Here is a 26,494-nt window from a genome sequence, read left to right as displayed (position 1 = left end):
ATGGAATGGATCCGTGTACTGTAGTAGATATATGCAGTCAGCAGGCGGTTGGTTTAGTTTTTTTTTTTGACATCTCCATGTGATCCTGTTCGTTATCGCAACTTGGCTTCTCTAGAATGTAAAAAAGCTCTTTGGTGTTGCACTGTACACATACTATAAAATTCAGATTTTTTTTTTCTTTCGTATGTGCTTATATGGGCTCCTTATGTCATTTTGTTCTTTGGTGTCCTTTTGAAGTTTCTAAGTGTCCTTTTTTGGACAAACACCCGGCTACGGAGGAACACTTCGGTCGGAACGCCCTTCTGGATGGCCCCTGAGGTAGGACCGTTGGCAAGTAGTTTGCAAAGCATGGAGGTGACTTTGTGGGCTGCAAATGTTTTTGTTTACTTATAGTTTTCCATAAGATTTCCATATGAGACAGGCGAGGAGGACTACAGCTCTGAAGTTGTTTTGAGTGTCGTAGCCAAAATTTTCATATGACTCAAGGTTAGAGGCTTATGTGCCTCAATTTGTCCTAGGTGTCAATACAATCAAAACACAAACAGAGATTTATTATTAGTGCATTTTTAGACTTCTAAACATCTGTGGGGAACATTCTAGGTTCATTTCTGGACTAATCGCGTGGATTAAATACTAAAGGCGTTGGACAGTTTATTTGTGTTTCTAATTCTGAGGTAAGACCACCTGTATTCCATTCTGCGGTTTTCTATCCACATAAGGTTTATGGTACAATATTAAAAGTTAATGTAGAGGTCTAAACTGATTTTTTTTTTAAATGGAGAAATAAGTTTTTGATTTTTTTTCCTTCACAAAAAGGCATGTTTTATTAGCAGCTCTTTTGCTTAGATTTATTATCCCTGCTTAGTCTCTCTCTCTGTCTCTTTTCAATGATATTTCTATCTTCTATATTTTTTAAAAATATAAAACGAACATGCATTTAGTTTGTGTAATATTCTTATGTATTTTCTGTATTATTAAACTATTATTATTCTGCACTATAAGGTCCCAGTTTCAGTTGCTTGTGTAGTATTATAACTAGAGATGCTCTGATTGCAATTGTCTTGGCCAATTACGATTTCTGAATTTTTTTTTTTTTTTTTATTCTGTTTTTCATTCTAAGAGCTAAAACTGACAGCATATACAAACAAAACAACTACTTTTTCAATGCAAGAAAGAAAGAAAGAAAGAAAGAACGTTACACATTACAATTTCCCCAGTTTGGACTAAGTTACATATCTTCTCTCACTTAAACAACTCTGAAAATAAAGTGCTCTGTGACTGGAAAGAGGTAGAAATGAGTTGCTGTATATGTTGTAAATAACAGAACAGATGTCATTTCCTACTGTTTATGGGCATTTTCCCCTAACCTTATTAAATGTATGTGTCATCTTTCACATCAACTTCTTACATTTGTTTCAGTTAGTTAGGATAATAAGACACTGTAGATTTGTTAACCTTCAAATGAAATCAGTATTAACAAAATCCGTCTTTGTGGTGCAGAGGAAACAAAAGCATTAGATGTATTTACACAGACTGTTTGATGAACCTGAGGTGGCATAAATAATGTGATAAGATTAATGTTTTAAATATTTTTTGAACATGCAAATAAGAAATGTTGGGAAAAATTCAATAATGCGTTAAATATGAAACCACCAGTAGGTGGCGGCAAATGGTTGTTTAAATGTGAGTCATTTAGTAATTCATTCAACTGATTCATTCAAATGGATGGCCGTTTCTCAATACCAAGTACGCAAAGTTCGGACTTGCGTCCTCGGTAGTTTGGACTTCGCAAGTTCGACTCGGAAGTGCAAACTCCTGAGGACGGGAGGACGCAAGTCCGGTAATTCTGCAAATGGAACAGCAGTGTACTTGATAATGTCAGTCAGCTCACCTTGACTACTCCGGTTATCCTCACTGTATGTATACAATACGACAAAATATGGTATCAAATACCACTGCCTCTTTTCTGTTTCATTTAAAATCTTAATAGCTACAAAAATGTGGTTCATGCAACGCGTACACGCATTACAATAAAACGAAATAATATCAAACACCACTGCCTTTTCGGTTTTTTTTTTTCAAAATATAAAACACAACCCTTTTCGTTTTCATTTTAAAAATATAAAACATATTAATATGTGGTTTAGGTAATATGTGCACATATACTCAGATTATCTTCACTGAATGTATAATAAAATGAAATATGACAAGCACAACTCTGCCTTTTTTGTTAAATGTCAGTTTTAATGAACAATAATAGCCATTATAAAAGTATAACTATAAAGTATAAGAGACTTATGTAATAGGAAATAAGACAAAAGCAAACAATTCAGCCAAATGTATGCAACAAAGTCAGCGCTGTATTCTGATTAATAAAGAAATAATTTATGAAACATAACTTTGTGCTCAGCTGAAACGATATGACCTGGAAGAAATAATAGATTCATGAGACCAAAGATGACCCAAAATGAATTATATCTCATGTTTAACCACTACAGAGACATTAGAGCCAGCGGCAAATGTCAGAAGGACTAGCCAAGTTGAGGCTGCTCTCGGCGGGATACATGAGCACTGAGCGCCCGCTGATCGCGTGGACCTCACCTCTCCGAAATCGGCGAAGCAAATTTTCAAATAGGCGCTATCTTAATAAATAAACCGCAGATTTTAGTTTTAAACAACTACATTCTCGCCTGAAATACTCTTAGAACTGCATTTCATGACAATAATGCGGGTTTTCTCTTCCGCCATTAACGCTCGCTGGTTGGTGCGAAATGCATTTTGGGATACCTGGCTGCCTCAAGTTCGCACAAGTCACCTCTGGATGCATCCTTGATAAAAGGGGCGGAGCAAGAACACATCCGGGGATTTGAACTGTACTTGGCTAGATGTGAACTTTAAATTGGAACAGTACTTGGGCGACGAGTGATGACATTTCACAAATCCACAGGAACACAAGTACAGACAAGAATGCATATTGAGAAACGGCCGATGAATGGGTTACTGAATCATTGACTCACTCGATTTGTTCAAATATGTGGATTAATTTAGTAGCGAAACAGAGACACACAACCGTTCTGCCGTGGCTTTGGAACTATTTTCGTTTGCGAAGTTAAGCAAAAACAGTCAATAGTATTGTGTCTAAAATGTAAGTCACTTCATTTTAACTTGTTTATTGAACTGCCATTGTGTAAAATCAGTGTCACATTGCAAATATGCTGATATTCGGGGAAACATCTTGGTCGTGTAATGTTGCTTACCTATTTTTTTTTTCCACCACAGTATGCATCTGTAACTTTCTATGAGTTGCTTTGTGTGCTGTTTGCGCTCATTTGTTTTGATTTCTGCACGAGTCTCTCTCTCTCACACAGGCTGTGCGTGCTCTGTGTTTCCCCTACGGTTTACTTTGGCCCTACTCGTATTACAAATTGCGAACTTTGTCTTCTTCAATCACAGTGGCCGGTTGATTGGTGCATTTCTAATTACAACGTACTGTAAAACAAAAAATTGAAATAATAATATTATTATTATATAGTGAAAGAATGCTTTATTTTGTAAAATGCCTGTACCAGTATAGAATCTCTTTGAATTTAATTTAATAAATGCATTTTTATTTAAATTTTTTTCTTATTTTAATATTCAAATAACAAAATTATTGTCATTTGTCATTGTCAGTCAGATTAGAATCAGTAAACATGGTAATAAAATATGTGAAACATTTTGTTCAACAGATATACCGGTGGAATTTCTGTGCTCTGGTGACACTGTTCAACAGTCAATGTCCGTTATAAACATTTGCAGTTCAGTAATGACTGTGTTTGTTTATTTGGCCAGGTCATCGCATGTGAGCAGCAGCTCGACTCCACGTATGACGAGCGCTGTGACGTGTGGTCTCTGGGTATCACGGCCATAGAGCTGGGTGATGGAGACCCGCCCCTTACTGATCTCCATCCAATGAGAGCTCTCTTCAAAATTCCAAGGTGATGCCCTTATTTAGGTTTGACACTTGTTGTACACAAACATTGATTTGCATGACTACTGTACAAAATATTCAAAAAGACCTCACAGTCCACAAGGTCAGTATATGGAATAATTTGTGATTTTAGCATGAGGATGGATGGCACTGCTGCTTACTTGGGCCTTGGAGCTGTCAGAAGCCAGGGTGGTTTCATTCTTAGGTCTTTTTTAGTGCAGCTTTAATGTACATCCGTTTCTTGAAATGCATGTGTCTTTGTGGACACAAGAAAGAGACCAAGCAATTTTTCTCTCCATCCACCTGTCTGAGGGTGAAATTTGATTGTTTACTCTTTTCAGGCTCAGAACAGAAACTGTTATCACTGGTGTCATCTTGATGGTGCAGCACTTTTGTGTTATAATACACCTCACATGCACACACACACACACACACACACACACACACACACACAGAGAGCATCCGTCCATTGAGCGCTGTGCTGTCAGAGCAGTGGCGTTCTGACTGCAGTCAGTGGTGGGGGTGGTGGGTATAATCACAGAGCGGTGTGTTAATGTTTCTGACTACTCATGTACACACTGCAGGCTATCTTTGTTGGGTCTCTCTCATGTTCTCTTTCCTTCTTATTAGAAAAACACACCCTACACCCCCCACACCCATCCAGACTGAGAATAGGCAATGCATTGTGACAAAACTGGAACGCAGCCATTAGAATCTCAAATCTGAATGTTCTCAAAATATTTCACTGATGATTTATTTTGAAATGCATTTTTATATTTAGATCTACACTATTATTAAAAATGTTTTTTAAGTCTCACCAAAGCTGCATTATTTTAAAGGGGTCACAGGATGCTATGTACTTTTACAAGTTGTTTGAACTGAAATGTGTGTTGGCGGTGTGTGTACACAACCCTATAATGATACAAATCCACCCAGTGTTTTTTTGTTAATCTACTAAAATCTGTATCCCTTTCTCAAATCGAGCCTATCTCAGATGCCTGTCTGTGTGACATCACAAAAACAGGCCCCGCCCACGATAGTTTGATTGGCAGTAGCGTTTCAGCACAGACTGGACTGGCTCCTTACCTTAGACCTACAGGCCCCTCCCATGATAGTTTGATTGACAGTAGCGTTTCAGCACAGACTGGACTGGCGTTTTACCTTAGACCCACCCTGAGTGAGCTGTCATCAGTCCGCCATTGTTTCACCGCCGGAGCAGATGTAGACAAGAATGACTCCTAAGCGATTGAGGTGTTCTGTTGTTGGATTTAATAATGAACATAGCAGTCGCCATTTACTCCCGACATCTGAAGACGCAGTGGATTACGTTTGTTTTTGAAGAGAATGCGCCCCCGATCTACATAAATGCGTCTATGTTCGCGAGAATCATTCGTGATCCAGCTTCACCCACAGAAGAAGTGAGTTAGGTTTTTTAATAAATCTTTGCAAATCGCCTTTCCTAATAATGTGCTAATTAGCAAGTTTCACGATGAATGCAGCTAAAGTAAACAGTCTCTCTGAGAGCGGCTCGGAAGAGAGGGGCGGGGTCAACAGAGCTCATTAACATTTAAAGGAAAATGCTACAAATCTGCATGCTCTGTAAAGAGCTGTTTGAATGCGTAAAAAAAAAAGTGTTTTTTTACACTACCATTGAGACATTTTAACCAAACTATGTTACAGACTTTTCATTAAGACCCTAAAGAATAATATCAACTTGTGGAAAATGGGCATCCGATGACCCCTTTAAATAATACACATCATAAACATTATCAAAAATACACTTAAAATAGTCATAATGTAAAATATTATTACAATGTAAAATAAATATTTTGTACTTTAATATATATTTTAAATATATTTTAACATTTGATTCTTTGATAAACAGAAACAAAAATATTTTGTAACATTATACATGTCTTTTTATTGTCACTTTTGATCATTTTAATAGATTCTTGCTGAATAAAAGTATTTCAGGCTCAAATCTAACCCTGAACGTTTGAGCATTATTTTATATTCAAGTATATTTTAGGTTACATATTAATATTAAAATGTATATAAAAAAATGTATTTATTTATTTGAAAAATAACTATAAATGTAGGCTATAAAATGAGATATTTGAGACAACTTTTTGTTGATAAATCACTCTCACAATTAGCCAGATTTGAACTTGTGTCTCTTATGCTGAATGATTATGCCTTGGGTAGAATCAGAGGAGATCAGGCATGACTCTGGCGCTCTAGGGTTCGAGAGCTGGTATGTGCTCAGTGAACGGTACAAGGCCAGTGGCACATGCTGATGGCATATTAAGTGTTACATTTGTGTGACCCAGATTAGGCCAGACTAAGCCTCGAGCCCTGGGCACAACATGTCTGCGTTCAGCCCCCCTGCCACCGACAGACAGCAACACACACATTTAGCCAGCGGACAGGAGCTGAGAGCCAAAATAAACCAGAAATAAACACATCCAATGATAGAGATGATACATAATCTGAATATGCTACTGACATGTAAATGGCCAAAAAAGTTTCAATTGAGGGTCTCAGTAACTGTTGAATAAATCTCTCCCAGTTATCAGTGCTTTAACATATAACAACATTAAAAGCATGAAAATTCTTCCATTAAAATATAAATACTTTATACGGTGGAAGCCTGTTTCTGCCACAGAATGATAATAATAATAATAATAATAATAATAATAATAACAAAGCAAATAACCGATATAAACTTGAATGAAAAAGAGTTGTAAGATTAAAAGTTGCAATTTTTTCATAGTGGAAACAAATAAAAACAGAATTGCAAGATGTAAACTTGCAGTTCTGACAAAAAAAGTCAGAATTGTGAGATATAAACTCAGATTTACGAGGAAAAGGTCAGAAAATCAGTCGCAATTCTGTTTTTATCTTGCATTTCACATTTTTTTGTAAGAATAAAAAAAAAATCATGTATGTATGTACTGTATTTATTTGTTTGTTTGTTTCTGTGGTGGAAACGGGCTTCCATATAATTTAGCAAGGATGCATTAATCATGATCAAAATTAAGTAAAAATAATAATACTAATAATGTTACAAGAGATTTTTTATTTCAAATAAATGCTGTTCTTTTGACATTTTTATACATCACAGAATCATAAAAAAAATCATGAATTTTCAGCATCATTACTGCAGTCTCCAGTGTTACATGATCCTTCAGAAATCATTCTAATATGCTGTGTTGCTACTTAGATAGTAATATTTCACAACATTTCAGTATTTTGATCAAATAAATGCAGCCTTGGTGAGCATAAGAGACTCCGTTCAAAAACATTAAAAAATCTTACCAAAATATTACATTTGTATGATTCAAAAGTCTTTTGAACGGTTATGTACTTTGTTGATTATTTGGTGCTTTTATTAGTGACGTATGACTTACCAGAACAAAACACATCCCAGCCCACATTATTGTTGCTGTATGAATGCTGTGCTCTGAACAATGTGCTTTAAATTGCAGAAGGCTTGTTGTTTTCATCTGTAATCTTTTATTTTTTGCTGCTGCATTTTCCGATAAGGATGCACTTTAATAGTCCAAGCATTTCTCCAGTCTGACGCCCGCTGTTTGTGTGGGGTGCAGCGTGTGATAAGCAGAGATGTATGCCCTCCCCCCCCATTAGGGTAATTAATCGCTGTCAGAGGCACAGAGCGTGCTCCTGACGCGCTAGCCGTTGGGCTGGAGTATACCTCCTCAACCCCTCTGCTAATAGCCCCCTTCACCAGGACACCAAATGATGGCTAATTAGCTCTATTGTTCCACAGCAGGGAACGCTTGTCAGGTCCTCTGTGACACCGTTAAGTGTCTATCTGCTTACTTATCTACATTTACAGGGAAAAGCTTTTTGGCAGCCTTCACGGCTTCACAAAGCTTTCTCACATGAGCACAAATTCACTGCAAATTTCACTTTCACTCATGCAACCTCAAACAAATACAAAGGAGATCAGGGATAGCTGTCACTATTTTTAACCCGTTGAATATTTCTTAGCCTTTTTATCCCTCTCTCTTTATAGTCACAAACTTTAATATCTTCACTACAAAACCATATTAAATATTCCCACTGTTATTACCCAGGAAAACCATTTTATTACCCATTTAGCCTGCAGTGGGGCATGTTGTCACTCCATTTGAGATAAATTGTAAAAATGGAAACTGGCTGTTTATTGGCATGGATTGAAGAAGAATACATAATAATAATAATAATAATAATAATAATAATAATATTAATATGAATAAGAAATAATAATAAAATGAAATAGTACCTAAAGTAACAAACAGGCCATGTTTCATAACATATATCTATTTAAAGTGTATTATGGGCTATAGTGGCTTTCCAACTAAATTATAAAAAAGCACAAACTAAAATAATCAAACAGCAAAAAACATCACATACAAAATGTCATACCATTGGCTAACATAAAGTGTAATTACTGGATTGTATAAAATAAAATAAAAAAAACAATATCCAATAATATTGTGACAACATTCCTCAACTTTAAATTTGTGAAAAATAATTGTTTATTGTACAAAAGATTAACTACTCTTTTGTGTGCTAGCTGTCTGAAACCAACATTGATAACCACTAGAGAAAACCAAAATATTACATTTGTATGATTCATATAGACTCAATACATTTTTCAAATTAGGAGCATGTTCTCCACCAAAATAAAACCTCTATAGTTTTTACTTTTGAAAATAAAAAAGTAAATAAGGCAGCTAGAAATGATAAATATTGATATATTACACTCTAAAAAATGCTGGGTTGAATACAACCCAGCACTGGGTAAAATAGGGACAAACCCAGCAATTGGGTTGTTTTGACCCAGCGGTTGGGTTACTACCCAGAAGGTTGGGTTAAACATTTCACCAAACCCCTGGGTCAAAACAGCCCAATTGCTGGGTTTTTCCCTATTTAACCCAGTGCTGGGTTGTATTCAACCCAGCATTTTTTAGAGTGTACAGTTGTTACATGAAATAATAAAATAAAACAAAATTACTTTACAATACAATAGTATTCTTGAAATATATTTCTTTGTTGATTAGTTCAGTGTTTATAATGTAATAAAAGCAGCATCTTAATAATAATAATAATAATAATAATTATTATTATTATTATTTATTATTATTCCTGTTCATTATTATTTTGACGTTTAAAGCAAAAACCTTATAGACCAACTTATTGTTCAGAGAAACAAGTGCACTGCCATCTTTAAAATTCTGTCTTTGAACTTCTTTTTTTTTTGTTCTTTTTTTTTTGCGCTAAATCTATAGCATCACTGTTGAAGCGTAACTAGCTGGTGAAGTGGATTTACTGATTGTAGAGTTAACGAAAGTTATTGTGAGCATTGTAATGTTCAAGACGGATGTCATTACAAATGTCAGTTGACTGGGACGATTTTATAATGAGCGATTCATTATTAAATTCATACACCGTTACCTTCACATTGTGGAAATAGAATCAGAAGACAGAAGACAACGAGTGCAGTGCTAAAACCTGATGGAGCTATATAATACTGAATTACAGTTCTTCCATAAGTGACAACTTGCCACAGTCTCTTTTATAGCATATGCTGGCATGTATTTTGGTATACAAACATTTTTCTTTCTGCATACTTTATATGGTCTGTGCTTGAAATGATTCATCTAAAAACAGACAATTTTAGGCAGTAATCTAATAATCTTATCAAGTAAGGAGTGCCTTTTTCCTTTGAAATAAATGGGATCAATTTGCTGTGAGCAGTTGTCTCCTCATTGCTCTCTCACACTTATCTTTGTCTATGTATCTGTTTTTCTCCATACAGAAATCCTCCACCCACCCTACACCAACCAGAGCTCTGGTCAAATGATTTTAATGATTTTATATGCAAGTGAGTAACCCAGGTTAAACGTATTTGTAATTATAAGTACAGCATTGGCAAATACAAAGTTTGCTGGTTGTTAAAGTTTTGTTAGTTGTTCTTTTTGACACTGATTTTGTAGGTTAATTACTCTCATAAAGAGCCATGCCTCGTAATACTCTAATTATCCTCCTGCTGTTTCACCAGAACATTGTTTGTAACTGAATTCATCTCAACAACCTTTAGCTTGTTTGCTTTTCCGGAATCTGGTCCTTATCAGTTGCCATTTGATGTGATATCTTGGACATTTTAGCACAAATTCTCCCATTTTTCGATTGTGTCCCCTTCAGGTGTCTGATAAAGGATTTTGAGCTCAGGCCCAATGTGTTTGACCTTCTTCAGCATGTCTTCATCAAACAGATTGTGGGCCGAGAGAAGACGCTGCAGAAGCAGCTGATGGAGCTAATCGACCTCAACCAACAAATGGGCGTTATCGAGAAAACAAGGTAGTTAGACATAAATATCAGCTCTAGTGCTTTCTGTGAGTCATACAATGTGTTCGACGTGACAAAAACAAAGTGTTTAAAGTATCACAAGTTTTAATTTGAACTGTGTTTCTAACTTTTACAATTTAAAGGCTACTTTTTTTTCACTAAAAACTTTGACAGATCTACAGATTAAAACCTTTTACACTCACATTAGATGAAACTTCCAGCCATATTAGTGACCTAGAACAAGTAACATTCTACCTATTCTTGTGAAAAAAAAAGTACGCTTAAATGTAGTAAAAATATATTTTAAAACTGGACTTCAAATTGTACTGTAGATATGTGACCCTGGACCACAAAACCAGTTATAAGGGTACATTTCCAAAATTGAGATTTATACATCATCTGAAAGCTGAATATAAATAAGCTTACAATGAAATAAATAAGCTTTCTATTGATGTATGGTTTGTTAGGATAGGACAATATTTAGCTGAGATACAACTATTTGAATATCTGGAATCTGAGGGTGCAAAAAAATCCAAATATTGAGAAAATCGCCTTTAAAGTTGTCCAAATGAAGTCCTTAGTAATGCATATTGCTAATCAAAAATGAAGTTTTGATATATTTACAGTAGGACATTTGCTAAATATCTTTGTGGAACATGATCTTTACTTAATATCCTAATGATTTTTGGCATAAAAGAAAAATCGGTAATTTTGACCCATACAATGTATTTTTGGCTATTGCTACAAATATACCCCAGCGACTTAAGACTGGTTTTGTGCTCCAGGGTCACATATATTAATGAAATAAAAGGCCACTTAAGTGTGCCTAAATAGAGTACACTTTCGTGACTATGTTAGTACTTAAGTGCGTTTTTTAATAATGTCAAATTAAACATTTTACTTTAAAGTTAACTTGAACTCATTGTTTTAATCATCTTTTTTGTGTGCTGTAAAGACATACAATTAACTAGCTGATTATAATTTTAACCATAGTGCGTTATTCAATCATACATTTAAAGTTAATATATTTTAATTGTACTATAAATCACAACTTCATTATTACAATTGTGTAATTAAAAAGTTCATTGCAAAAGTTATTTTTATTTTAATTTCAGTTAGTCATTATTCTAAACATTACATTCAGTTAATAATTAATTATGTTATTTTAAAGTATATTAATTCTGTAATGAATACTTTTTTAAAAGTATGATAAAGTGTACTTGTTTTTCACAAGAAATGACTGGATGAACTCTACCAGAGATTGTATAAAGAGAAACAGTCTATTCATGCAAAAAGAGGAAACCTTAGCTGTTGTTCTGCTAAAAAAAAAAACTGATACATTCTTATGTAGAATTCATCAAAATGCTCAGTATGATGGCAGAATATTTGAAAGTCCCATCTTGCATTTAAAATTGATTGTTTGTTTACTCTAAAACATGCTTGAGCCTTAGTTGGACCAACCTGTAAAATACAGTGCCCCTCCACTAATATTGGCACCCTTGGTAAATATGTGCAAAGGCAGCTATGAAAATAAATCTGCATTGTTTATCCGTTTGATATTTCATTAAAACAATTCACAAAATTCTAACCTATCATTGAAGTAAAACAATTGAAAATGGGGAGCAAATCTCATTATGAAATAAATGTTTTTCTCCAATGCATGTTGGCCACAATTATTGGCACCCCTAGAAATTATTATGAGTTGAGTAAAATGTCTCTGAAGTATATTCCCATTCATATTTACATTTTTAGCACACCAGGGTGACTAGGAACATGAAATTGTCCAGCCATGATGACTTCCTGTTCCACAGGATTTTAAATATGATGAAGACAAAGGCCAAATTCACCTAATCATCCATCAAAGAAAATACCTAAAGCATTGAAAATCCCCATTTCCACCATCAGGGCAATAATTAAGAGATTCTAACCAACTAAAGATGTTACAAATCTGCCTGGAATATGACGTGTGTCTATATCGTCTTAATGGACATTTTTTTTTTTTTTTACAGCGCATATTTACCAAGGGTGCCAATATTAGTGGAGGGCACTGTATATATCTCCCATTTTCTGTGCCATCTGTGCTTAATAAGCAAAGTTTATGATACCCTTGTCAGATTTGATTTCTATTTTATTGAAACATGATGTCGACAAATTATACTTAAAAAATTTAACTATTATTGACTTGACATGCCGTGTCCATCTAGAGCATGTTTAAACAGACAACAATTTAAAAATAACTCAAAACTCAAGAATGAGTCTTCTGTAATCAGTCTTGAAAGCCAGAGATACATCAGAATTACTTATATTTTTAAATCTTACATAAACACGTTCATAAAAATATAAGGATTTCTGCTGACTGCAGTGCTAGCCATTATAGCGGCACCATCACAAACCCTGCTATGCTTCTAAGATATTAACTTTATTTTTATCATTTAAGCCATCTTGGAATATCTGAAAGGAGAGACAGTGATTCCAGGTATGAGATATTGACTGTCAGTCACATGGGTTAGATCGAATCTACTTCCTGTGGATTTAGCAGTAGCAGCTTCCTGTCTCTGATCATATGTCGTGGTGCCTTCCCTTGCAGCTTTCCCAGAAGTGTTGATTGTGTACCCAATGGTGTGTTTTTGTGATTCACAGAATGTGTTGTTAGGCAGCTCATTTTTGCAGTTTTAGTGTATAATACCAATATCATTGAGAATATGTGCTCATATGTTGTGCTTTTCTTGGCTCTGTAATGAATAATCTTAAGAGTGCTTAGGATGTAGGGTTTATTCAAGAGTTACTCTTTTAACCCTCTGGTGCTCCTCATTTGGGAGTCACACTTGTGATCTTCACGGTCAAAAGTGACCGGACACTTAAAATGTAACTTTTTCCCCCCCAGTAAAATCAATGTAACATATTTTGGTTATATAATATATATATTTTTTTTTTCTTTTGTATTTTGTATTTTGAGATAATTTCATGATACTAATTAATATTTATGCACTAATTATGATCAATTGTTTACCATTGAAAATAATAATAATAAAAAAAATATTTTTATATTACTTTTCAGTTAATGCAGTATTGCCTTTAAAATCCAATTTTTGAAGCCAGATTAGTGCCATCTGGTGGGAGTAAAATGAGAAAAACATCTGCAATCCCATGGTTTAGCCCATAGATCCCTATAAAGCTCTATATACTGTATAAGGCCTATAAATTCTCTGTTTTTAGAAATAAATACTTGTTTTTATAAAGTTGTGGGTTTAGATATATATTTAGACATTCTCAAAGACAACTTTTTGTAAAGGTTTATTTATTTTTTTTTTTTTGTTTGTTTTTTTAATGTTGATTTGAAGCGTCAGTTTTTTAATTATTATTACTACAGTCAAACCTGAACACAGAGAAAGCATTTTGTTACACAAAACATTAAAATTCTATAAAAAATGAACAAAAATTAACAGGAATGTTTTATCAAAGCTTAATTCTATTGGGTCTGATTTGGTTATAGCCATACCAATTCATTTGACAAACCTGTGTGTGTGTGTGTGTGTGTGTGTGTGTGTGAGAGTGGATGTCTGTTTTGTACTCTTGATGTTTTAAAGTGTAACCCCTTCCTTGCTGTCCACATTTTTACTGCATTGTAGTTGAATTGCTGCTTTTATTTAACATATTTGCTGTGTTACAGTCACACTAGTTCATAGGTGCATGCTAGCATTTGTTTAATAACATCACAAACATACTTAACAAGCTTACAAATTCATAAAACAACTATTCAGTACAGTGCGGCTATATTATTTATGGGCAAAACTAGTTTGAACTATTTTCATAATACTTTTTAGTATTAAAAAATTGGTTAGTCAGCAGTCAGCTGATTTGCTGCTTAAGAAAAAGTTAATATTTGTATCAAAGATGAAAACAGCTGTGCTGTTTAATATTTTAATAGAAACTAAGAGTGATGCTTTTTAATTTTCATAATTTTTTTTTAAATATATAATTGTTAATTTCTTTTAGGTGTAAAAAATCTTACTAACCCCAAACTTTTGAACAGTAATGTATTTTGCATGCCTGTGACAGCACCTCTTGTTAGTTTGATAAGATGCTAACTCAATTTATTGTGATAATTTTACTGCATAGCTTTTGAAAAAATAATAAAGCTATAGAATAAAATAACCTTGAAATAGAGATTTTGAAATTAGATATGGGCATCTTCAAATTACTTTGCAATTTTCTTATATAACTATTGATTTTTATTTCATCATTACCTTTAATGCCTTTATCAATAATTTCAACAAGGTAATTTGTGTGAGTAATTTCTGTGATTTTAACTTTCATGGTTGCAGGCATGAGCGGATCCACACCAAAAAAGGCAGCTACATGAAGTCTCAAAGTCAAACCTGTGACGACGTGGATGATCTGGCAACCCTAGAGGTTCTAGACACACACACACACACACACACACACACACACACACACACATGTTTTGATCATCAGTACAAAGACTCAGGAAAGACTTCAGGAAATTTTCCATCCTTCCATCAGACAGCCCATTCATTCCAGCTGGAATTTTTTGTACTTCTTACATTTTCCAGCAGCGTTTTTCAAAGAGACTGTCAAGTGACCATAACTCATCCAAGCAGTCTCATATTTTAACTGTCAAGTTAATAAATAGACAGATTAGTGAACAATAACAGAGTTTGTATAGAAACACATTTAAGGTGATTTATCAATGCAGAGGGCTCTCATTGACACTAGATATATTTTCTCATCCATTATGGTAGCAGTGCTGACAGGAAGCACTTGTGTTATGCCTGTGTCCTTGGACTGATATCACCAGATGGAGACCTGTGATGTGTGTAACTGTCTTGTATGGCCATATTGGCCGCATATGGCAGCAAAATGTACATAGTGTGCAATAATCACAATGTAAAGAGCCATTAATGCAGTAGTCTAGATAATGAATCCTCTCACCGTGTCTAGGTCTGGTCATGCATGAAAGTGTGGTATTAGATGGTTATATTGTTGTGTATCGGTGTGCAGTGGTTTGATGGGACGGCCATCTGTGATGTTTAATTGTCTCTCTGTTAGAACACAATCACTGAACAGCTACAGAGACGTTACGCAAAGGAGCAGATCTATACCTACGTTGGAGACATCCTCATAGCGGTTAATCCATTCCACAAAACGGAGCTGTACATGCCGGAGGTGTGAGATATTTCATTATGAATGCCCTCAGCATTTCATAATCTACTACATTCCATTTACTGCCACATCTCTCGTTCGCTTTCTTCCTCACCTGTCAATCTGTATCTGTTTTGTGATATTGTGCCTCTTGCATAAAGAGTGTATATTTAATTTCCCCTTTTCTTTCATTCACATGTTCTCCTCTCTCTAGATTTCCTTGTGAAAAAGACGTGCACTTTAGTGTACTTAAAAAAAAGAGTGCTTATTATGGAAATAATATACTTTAAGAATATACTTAAGTGCAAGCTAAAAGTTTTCGAACACTTAATTACACGTTACACTTTTGTTTCAGGAAATCTAATTTACAGTTTACAGTTGTCTAATATTTTGTGATTCCCTGACAGCATTCTAAGGTTTATATTGGAGCCAAAAGAACGTCCAACCCTCCTCATATATATGCAGTTGCAGACATCGCATATCAGTCCATGGTGTCCTATAATGCTGATCAGGTAGAGTATAGAGCACTGTGGTCCTAGAGTATGTTCGTAACCTGCAATTGTTACTTTAAAGAGATATCTCTACCTGATTTAACCCATATGAAGTAGTTTTCAAGTATTGTATTAGGTTGAGTCAATGATAGCAAATAATATTTGGTAACACTTTAGTATAGGGACCGATTCTCACTATTAACTACCGTAGTTGCTTATTAGCATGCCTATTAATAGCATATTGGCTGTTTATTAGTACTTATAAAGCACATATCCTGCATGACCATATTCTACTTCCCTAATCCTACCCCATACCTAAACTTAACAACTACCTTACTGACTATTAATAAGAAGTAAATTAGGAGTTTACTGAGGCAAAAGTCATAGTTAATAGCGAGAATTGGACCTTAAAATAAAGGGTGACCTAATATTTTAATATTTAGACGTTACCAATTTTAGGTTACCTTTTTTTTCTTAGTGTATCATTAGTCATGTTCTGAACTGTTTGTTTCTGTGTGCAGTGCATTGTCATTAGCGGAGAGAGCGGTGCTGGGAAAACAGAAAGTGCCCACTTATTAGTCCAACAGCTGTCCGTCCTTGGAAAGGTTCGGAAAGCGGCTTTATGTTCTCACTGCTGCGTTATGACATGTTTTTGTCATAGAATGTCTCTCATATCACTTAATATTTTATTCTTCTCACAATAATAAAATAATTCCAACTGAAATCTTTTTTCTATCTTTTTGTTTCTTCAGGCAAACAATCGGACCCTCGAAGAGAAGATTTTGCTGGTCAATAGCCTGGTGGAGGCCTTTGGAAATGCCTGTACTGTGATCAATGATAACTCCAGTCGTTTTGGGAAGTATCTGGAGATGAAGTTCACCTGTGGAGGGACCGTGGTGGGAGCTCAGATCTCAGATTACCTGCTGGAGAAGTCTCGGGTCGTACACCAGGCCGTGTAGGAGACCTCTCATATTGCCTTTACCTTGAAGCTGCAGCTAAGTTCAGCATGAATACAGAATTGAAGTGCCCCTATTATGGGTAATGAAAGGTTCATATTTTGGTTTTGGGAGTCCCCAATAACAGGTTGACATGCATGCAAGGTCATAAAACACTTTCATTTTCTTATAATATGCATTTATTTTTACCTTACTTGCTCAACGACTCCCAAAGAACCCCTCCTTTGCATGACGCTAATCTGCTGTGATTGGTCCGATTGGTCTCATTTTCATTTAATCATGCCTGTAATGCCTGATGAAGCAGCGTTTCTGAGCGCAGTGCTGCTTTGTGTACAGCGTTACCGGGGAAACCGCTATTTTTACCGCTCCTAAAGCAGCACCTAGTGGCAAAGAATCAATTTGCATTTTCATTCAGACCAACGCGAAAAGACCAAGAAGTGGGCGGGCAATATGCTAATGTCTCATGTTGACTTCAACATGAAACAGCTTGGGATTCGTTTTAAAAACGACTCGTTTCAATGATTCAGAGTCGACTCTTTCTTTAGAGAGACAATAACTTTATACACGGTGCACTTTCAGATTTAAAACTTTGCAGGATGTTTTCATTCACTTAGAGCGGTGTTACACACTGCATGAAAGGTAATTTTCAAAAATCCATAATAGGGGCACTTTAAATATCGAATGATAAGGATTGACTGAATTGACCAAACTCATTTTGATGTTTAATAGTTATCCTGTTTTATCAAAGTACATTCAGTGAATAGGGTAAAAATCATTTTGTCGAAAAAGAAAAGAAAAAAAACTGTTTTCAGCAACAGTAAATTAATCACAATTGTTACAATTGTTACAGTTGTTACATTTATTATAATTTTCAGAAATTTCAAGTGAATTTCAAAATTATCTATAAAGAAATGGCAGCAAACACATTGCATTCAACATGAAATTTTGAAAAAAAAGTATTTTCTTTTAAAACGTACACCAATATTCTGTTTTATGTATGACTTTTTATGTTTCATACAGTGCATTCAATAGATTTTGTACAACCAGTAGTTTTTGCTACTTGCAATGCAATAAAATTTAGTATGCTCACTTTTTCTTTTATATATTTTAATGTGTACAGGTCAGAATAAGTATTTTGTTTACATTTTTTTACATAAATATAAATGTTACACTGAATGACAACGGAATGTCATTTTATTCTCCCAAAACTTTTTTGAAACCTTAAAAGTAGACAGTTTACTTGCATTTAATCAATGTGCTTACTATGTATATAAAATCACTTTTGTAAAATGTCTTTTGATGCAGCCATTTATATATGTTTATGCATGTTTATGTAAGCACACAAATATTGGAAATGGAGAATATACTTTTCTTTTTTAATCAGTTTACTTGCCATCATTTACCGCCAATTTTTTTTCTCAACTGCGTAGATGCTAAAATCCATTCTATAACCAACTATTTTTCTTTCTTTTCTTTTTTTCAGAGGGGAACGTAACTTCCACATCTTCTATTATATCTATGCCGGTCTGGCTGAGAGGAAGAAACTCGGCCACTACAAGCTGTCAGACAGCAAAACTCCAAAGTAAGTTCTTAAGCACCTGATAACAGCCTGCTGTTTTTATCTGGATGCACATCTGACATGCTTATTTCTGTTTTGTACTCTTTGTTTTTCTCAATTCCAGGTATCTCCACAATGAGAATGTTAAATTAGTGCCTGACATTGTGGGCAATGCCTTCTATAAGGAGCAGTTTGAGACAGTAGAGCAGTGCTTCAAAATCATCGGCTTCACCCTAGAGGTACACAAACCTATCGCAATAAAGTGTTTTTGCTGCTTTATTTTTAATCACATTTTCAATAATAAGTGTCACTTAGAACATTTATTTACTTTTTACATAATTCACGTTCTTATATTGGAGGTGATAGCACTGACTTTCATTATACTAAAATGCAAATGTTGTTTCTTTTGGAGAAGGGGATAAAATGTCATTTGATTACTAAATAATGAGGTGTAATAGACAAGCGGACCGTGCGAACAGCCTGCCAGTGCTCTGAACGCTGGCGATGGCCTGTGTGGAGGGTTATGTAGAAGTTGTGACCCAGTGCTCTAATGCCATCAGTCTCCACAATTACCATCAGGCGAATCAGTGATGCATGCTGGAATACATTATCAGTGCCCATTTTGTCTGGAAGGCCACATCCAAGCTTATCAGTGAAATAAGATATCAGATATCCCAAGATCATGAAACAGTCACAATAGAGCGCAATGTCAGGTTCTGGAAGTAACCCGAATCATTTTCTTAATAGAGAAATGTATTTTTAACATTTCAATGTCGATGCACCACGAATAATATTTTGTAGAAGGTAAGAATTAAATAAGAACAAAATAAGAAATTATGTTTAATAGCCCATTTTTTGTAAATGTACCAAGCGTGTCAAATATTTGTATTAAATATATGAAGAATCAGAAGAAACTGAGATAGACTAAATCCAGAAGAACTGTGGCAACATCTCCAAGATGCTCCAAGAAACCTACCTGCAAAGCTACAGTACTGTTAAAAGTTTTAGGCACTTGTGTAAAAATGCTGTAAATTAATGGCAAAATGAATGGCAGAATGAATGGTTGGAAATGTAAACGAAATATTTCCTACCGACACACTACAGCAAAAGATAGAAATAACTGACTTTTAGTTGGTGAAAATACTAGTGTTCTGATCATTTTGGCCACCACCAGTATAAAAACCATTACGCCTATGGAATGTCCCCACAATTCACAAAAAAAACAAACCTGTGTGTGTGTGTGTGTGTGTGTGTGTGTGTATTAGAAAATGTTACAGTAAATCTAAAATATGTTGTTTTAATGCTTTTTGTCAGCATTAATCTCAGCTCTTGTAAAAAGAAATGTGCTTAAAGGAATAGTTCATCCAAAAATGATAAGATAACATCAGCTCTTTGGACTCTCATTCTGACGGCACCCATTCACTGCAGAGGATCCATTGTCCGCTGGTGAGCAAGTGATGAAATGCTACATTTCCCCAAATGTGTTCCAATGAAGAAACAAACACATCTACATCTTGAATGGCTCATTTTCATTTTTGGGTGAACTATTCCTCAAATTAGAATTGAAGATGTAGTGTATTTCTAATCTTTAAAAAAAAGCCTGATAATATCATATTAATGAAATAAAAAGCCCCATAGGTGTTCTTAAAGTGAGTACACTTTCATCACTAATTTTCACTATTACATTACATTTAAAAAGGTATATTATTTTCATAATAAATATTCCTTTTAATAGAATGCTAAGGTGTGCTAAGAACCTTATTTCTGGAATCACTAAAGAAGCGGACGGTCACTGTTGTGGTTTCTACCACTGAAATACCACCAGGCCAACATCTACATCTTCTTAGAGAACTTATTCTGTCTCTGTAATGTCAGTTTAGTTTTCTGTTTCTCCAGGGAGACATGAGTAATCACAGGCCTGTGAGTGACATGGCTTTGACATTACGAAGCACTGTATTCTTTAGGGAGTCCATATAATCGAATAGACAGACGTGTCAGTGTGCCACTAGATATTAGCTGCTATGCTACATTCACAGAAATATGTAGCAGATTCATTCCTCTGGCCTGGGATGTTTAAACATAGATGTGATGTGATGTAATACATCATGTTATTCATGCCTGGCATCTCTTTTGTGGAATTTTTAACAATGCATTTTGTTTATCTATTAATACGAACTGTGGTACATTTTTGTCATAATCTTATTAGGAGCTCGGGAGTGTTTACAGTATCTTAGCTGGGATCCTAAATGCAGGAGATGTCGAGTTCACGTCAGTCGCTTCCGAACATCAGACGGACAAAAGCAACATTTCCAACATGGCAGTACTAGAGAGTGGTAAGAACTGTCCCATATTCCAGGTTTTCAAGTCTGACCTTTCACTCTGTACTTTGTGTGTTTATGTAATTCTGAAGAGCTGCTAGAAACCCTAAGTAAACCCCTATTTGCACCCCTTTAGAAAAAATGTCCACAAACAAGCCTAAGGTGGCTTGTTGCTCTTAACTGACTTAATAGATTTAGAGGGGTTTAGGGCAATTTTCACCAGTTTATCCAAACCAGCTTATCAAACTCAAATTAGCAAACCACATTTGACTATTTTACGTTTAAGAGTAATGGGTACTATTCAATATTAAATAGTATGCCATTGTAGGGTTTTAGTGCATCTGTAATTATACTGTGATGATTTCATAACGTGTCTAGGCTAATATTGCCCACAAACCCTTGCAGAAGGTGTTCACGTGGTTCATCATTGATGTTTCTGTTGCAGAAAAAAAGCAGACAGCAGTTTTAAATGTATGAACCTAAAAGTGTACTATAATTAGAAAAAATGCACAATTACCGATTAGTGTAAATATGTACAAATATGTAAGTTGGGATATACACTACCGTTCAAAAGTTTGAGTTCAGTAAAACGTTTTTTGTTTTTTAAAGAAGTTTCTTATGCTCATCAAGCCTGTATCTATTTGATCAAAAATGTATGTAAATTAAAAAATGTAATTTTGTGAAATATTATTGCAATTTAAAATAACAGTTTTATATTTTAATATCCTTTAAAATATAATGTATTCCTGTGATCAAATTTGAATGTTCAGCATCATTACTCCAGTCTTCAGTGTCATATGTTCCTTCAGAAATCATTCTCAAATATGCTGATTTATAATCAATGTTGGAAACAGTTGTGCTGCTTAATATTTTTTGGGACCTGTGATACTATTTTTCAGGATTATTTGATAAATAAACAGTTAAAAAGAACAGTGTTTATACAAAATAGAAATGTTGTGTTACAATATACACTACTATTCAAAAGTTTGGGGTCTTTCATTTTTTATACTTTTTTAAATAAAGAAATCAGTACTTCTATTCAGCAAGGATGCTTTAAACTGACAAAAAGTGATAGTAAAGACTTCTAAAATTTATATTTTTAATAAATGCTGTTCTTTTTATCTTTTTATTCATCAAAGAATCAAAGAAAAAAGTATCACAGGTTCCAAATATAGTAAGCAGCACAACAGTTTCAACATTGATAATAAATCAGCATATTAGATTGATTTCTGAAGAATCATGTGACACTGAAAACTGGAATGATGGTGGATGAAAATTCAGCGCTGCGTCACAGAAATAAATTATATTTTAATGTATATTAAAATAGGAAACCAATATTAGAAATTGCAATAATATTTTACAATATTACTGTTTTTTCTGTATTTTTTAACAAATAAATACAGTCTTGATGAGCATAAGAGCCTTAAAACATAAAAAAAACATTAAAAATCTTACTGATCCCAGACTTTTGAACGGCACTGTATATAGCAAACAAATGTCCTAGGGTTTTAAATTAATGAAACCCTCTGCTAAAGCTAACTGTATGTAGAAGAAGTGAATTTCTTGCAGTATTACTTTAGTTTATATTAATAAACTAAAGTAATAGTTTAGTTTATTAACATAAACTAAAGTAATACTGCAAGAAATTCACTTCTTCTACATACAGTTAGCTTTAGCAGAGGGTTTCATTAATTTAAAACCCTAGGACATTTGTTTGCTATATACAGTGCCGTTCAAAAGTCTGGGATCAGTAAGATTTTTAATGTTTTTTTTATGTTTTAAGGCTCTTATGCTCATCAAGACTGTGCATATTATAATTATTTCTGAAGGATCATGTGACACTGAAGACTGGAGTAATGGCTGATAAAAATTCAGCGCTGCATCACAGAAATACATTATATTTTCAAGTATATTAAAATAGGAAACCAATATTAGAAATTGCAATAATATTTTACAATATTACTGTTTTTTCTGTATTTTTGAACAAATAAATACAGTCTTGATGAGCATAAGAGCCTTAAAACATAAAAAAAACATAAAAAATCTTACTGATCCCAGACTTTTGAACGGCACTGTATATAGCAAACAAATGTCCCAGGGTTTTAAATTAATGAAACCCTCTGCTAAAGCTAACTGTATGTACAAGAAGTGAATTTCTTGCAGTATTACTTGATAAAAATTCAGCGCTGCATCACAGAAATACATTATATTTTCAAGTATATTAAAATAGGAAACCAATATTAGAAATTGCAATAATATTTTACAATATTACTGTTTTTTCTGTATTTTTTAACAAATAAATACAGTCTTGATGAGCATAAGAGCCTTAAAACATAAAAAAAACATTAAAAATCTTACTGATCCCAGACTTTTGAACGGCACTGTATATAGCAAACAAATGTCCTAGGGTTTTAAATTAATGAAACCCTCTGCTAAAGCTAACTGTATGTAGAAGAAGTGAATTTCTTGCAGTATTACTTTAGTTTATATTCATAAACTAAAGTAATAGTTTAGTTTATTAATATAAACTAAAGTAATACTGCAAGAAATTCACTTCTTCTACATACAGTTAGTTTAAACTAATATATTTTATTAGTTTTTATTAACATATTTAATTAGTGTTTATTTTTATGTTCTCTGTTTATATTTTTGTTCAAATTTTAGTAATTTTGTAGTGTGTGATCCCAGACTTTTGAACGGCACTGTATATAGCAAACAAATGTCCCAGGGTTTTAAATTAATGAAACCCTCTGCTAAAGCTAACTGTATGTACAAGAAGTGAATTTCTTGCAGTATTACTTTAGTTTATATTAATAAACTAAAGTAATAGTTTAGTTTATTAACATAAACTAAAGTAATACTGCAAGAAATTCACTTCTTCTACATACAGTTAGTTTAAACTAATATATTTCATTAGTTTTTATTAACATTTAATTAGTGTTTATTTTTATGTTCTCTGTTTATATTTTAGTTCAAATTTTAGTAATTTTGTAGTGTGTTTGTCATTTTTATTAGTTTTTGTAATATGTCTATGTACTGTAGTTTTTATTCATTTTTGTTCTATTTTAAGTACATCAGGTTAAACTAGATGAAAATGAGAAATGTTGTCTTGGCAATTTGCTGATGTTAAACTTATTTTATTGTATTTTATCACTTAGGTTGTTTGTATTTTATTCTAAGTTTGCTGTTGATGTTGTTTTCTTTCTATGGTTTTAGTTTTAGTTAACTGTATAACCCTAGTTTGTGGTTTACAATTTTATTGTAATTTTACCATCATTTTTCATGATGATAGCATGTCCCAAAACTGGGGTATTGTCATGTTACATGTACTTGTAAGTATGTACCCAGTGCAACAGTACTTTTTGTACTCTGTAGAAAATCGTCATATTGTTGTTATGTTTCTATGTGTTTGTACGTTCAGCTGCATCGCTGTTGTGTATCCGTGCGGATGAGCTCCAGGAAGCGCTGACCTCTCACTGTGTGGTCACACGGGGCGAAACCATCGTCAGATCAAACACAGCGGAGAAGGCCACTGAGGTACGGGACGCCATGGGCAAAGCCCTCTATGGACGCCTGTTCAGCTGGATCGTCAACCGCATCAACTCTCTCCTGAAACCAGACAACGACAACCAGTCAGGGTAAGTGAAGAGAGTGTTCTCAATCTGTGCTCAGATTTGCCACTATTTCAACAGTTGCAATCAAATTCTTTCAATGCCACCATCCAGGAGAAATACAACTTTAGAACATCTCCTTACTGACCAGAAACTAGAAAGATATACTTTCATCCTATGTATTGATGTGTGAATGACAAACATTTTTAAAATTCCATATCAATTTGTTTTTCTTAATTCTATCCTTGAATTTCTCTCCAGGGAGGAAGACAGAGGTCTAAACATCGATATTCTGGACATCTTTGGCTTTGAAAACTTTAAGAGGAACTCTTTTGAGCAGCTCTGCATCAACATTGCCAATGAGCAGATCCAGTTCTACTTCAACCAGCACGTCTTCGCCTGGGAACAGGTACATCCTGCCTCTGATAAAGTCATTTTATCCAGTCTTGAATTGTTTGGGAGCTTTTCTATGCCTTTTGGGAGCATTTTTAGTTTGTTTTTTTTCCCCCTCTGCGTAACCTTATTTCCATCTAAATGGTGGTAACACCTCGTCATTTATCGTATCACAGTGTTGTGAGAAATGGAAGGTAGGGGAGTGGAATATTCAGTTTTCTTTTGACGCAGACAAGCGTGGCAATTCCCCAGACTGACTGTAGCCTTGAGGGGGAAAGTGATTTGGTGCCTCTAAACGTTTGCGACTAACCCACATTACTGCCTTCATAAATCATCTGAAACAAGGGTTATGTCAGGAGCCGCTGACTTTGCTTGTGCTTCTGTAAGCAGACAGGAAATGCTGCTTTAGGTAAACGTGCGGATATGATGGCCACATTTCTGTGGTTAATGCATAATTTGTTAGTATTTATATGGGTAAATCTCACAAATATATTTATTAGCTAGGCAGTTGCTATGAGGGTGCTAGAGCATCAATAATAATAATAATTATTATTATTATTATTAATTATTATAATAAAATATAGTGCTTTGCAATGGCAAGCACAACTCACATTCTGTGTATACAAATGTATGTATAGTTTGTATTTTATTTTATTGTGTGTATATATATATATATATATATATATATATACACATATGTATGTAAAAGAAAGAAAGAAAGAAAGAAAGAAAGAAAGAAAGAAAGAAAGAAAGAAAGAAAGAAAGAAAGAAAGAAAGAAAGAAAGAAAGAAAGAAAGAAAGAAAGAAAGAAAGAAAGAAAGAAAGAAAGAAAGAAAGAAAGAAAGAAAGAAAGAAAGAAAGAAAGAAAGAAAGAAAGAAAGAAAGAAAGAAAGAAAGAAAGAAAGAAAGAAAGAAAGAAAAAGAAAGAAAGAACATTTTTATGATGAGATTTTGGGAGAAAATGTTATTATTTTTTATAATCTTTACTGTATACAGTAACAATTTTGTAATATTATTTTAGCATAATTAATGCATCTTTTAACTAATATACATAGTAATGAAATTTAGATTTTTTACACTAATGAGAATGTGGGGGAAATACTAAAAATAATATCAAAAACAAAAGAAAAGTCCAAAAATATGCTTAATTATCTTACAATACAATTAGTTAGTTAGTTAGTTAGTTAGTTAGTTAGTAAGTTAGTTGAATTTGACCCAGACATTGCTTTTTGAGCTTTTCCTGTAAAATTTCTTCACAACCTATTTGTTGATGTGTGTTCTCCATATTATTATTTCTACTCTGAGCACTCAGGAGTATGTAGCCTGAAGTAAACACTGAAGAGTGTGTTTTCTGTTATTTTTTGTTGCTTCAAATCTCTGTTGTTTTTGCATCCCCGAGGCTTGTATGTCAGCAGCAGTCTTACTGTCCCAAAAAATGAGGTTGTTCCCTGTTCGCAGGATGACTTTACCCGCGGCTAAAAGCTCTAATCCACACCAGAGATTGGATTTCTTGGACAAGCTTCTGTATGTGTGTTGATGAGTTTCGCCAGTGAATAATTTAGGTCCATGTGTGTATTGTAATTTATCAACATGGCAGTCTAGAGACAAGACAGACATGATATTTGAGCTTTGGGTTGAGTGCTCCGCTCACAGGAAGTCATCATGTAGCAGCAGGAA

The 26,494-nt window shown here is 34.2% G+C and overlaps 1 protein-coding gene across 1 annotated transcript in view; it reads left to right on the top strand.

The window, feature by feature from the left end:
* Positions 1–26,494, top strand: part of LOC107687530 (myosin-IIIa-like) — a 76,516-nt gene that overhangs the window by 28,521 nt on the left and 21,501 nt on the right. The window contains exons 6-20 of the mRNA XM_016484904.1: positions 238–318; positions 3,832–3,977; positions 9,798–9,863; positions 10,184–10,339; positions 12,765–12,803; positions 14,653–14,750; positions 15,396–15,514; positions 15,898–16,002; positions 16,503–16,586; positions 16,734–16,936; positions 18,421–18,519; positions 18,620–18,734; positions 20,702–20,828; positions 24,235–24,451; positions 24,686–24,833. Of these exons, the coding sequence (XP_016340390.1) occupies positions 238–318; positions 3,832–3,977; positions 9,798–9,863; positions 10,184–10,339; positions 12,765–12,803; positions 14,653–14,750; positions 15,396–15,514; positions 15,898–16,002; positions 16,503–16,586; positions 16,734–16,936; positions 18,421–18,519; positions 18,620–18,734; positions 20,702–20,828; positions 24,235–24,451; positions 24,686–24,833 (1,803 nt within the window). The remainder of the gene's footprint in view (positions 1–237; positions 319–3,831; positions 3,978–9,797; positions 9,864–10,183; positions 10,340–12,764; positions 12,804–14,652; positions 14,751–15,395; positions 15,515–15,897; positions 16,003–16,502; positions 16,587–16,733; positions 16,937–18,420; positions 18,520–18,619; positions 18,735–20,701; positions 20,829–24,234; positions 24,452–24,685; positions 24,834–26,494) is intronic.

Source organism: Sinocyclocheilus anshuiensis, unplaced genomic scaffold, assembly GCF_001515605.1.
Source record: "Sinocyclocheilus anshuiensis isolate Anshui unplaced genomic scaffold, SAMN03320099.WGS_v1.1 scaffold870, whole genome shotgun sequence".
NCBI classification, from domain to species: Eukaryota; Metazoa; Chordata; class Actinopteri; order Cypriniformes; family Cyprinidae; genus Sinocyclocheilus; species Sinocyclocheilus anshuiensis.
The sequence above is the reverse complement of the archived record's forward strand: the minus strand, read 5'-3'. Positions and strand labels throughout refer to the sequence as shown.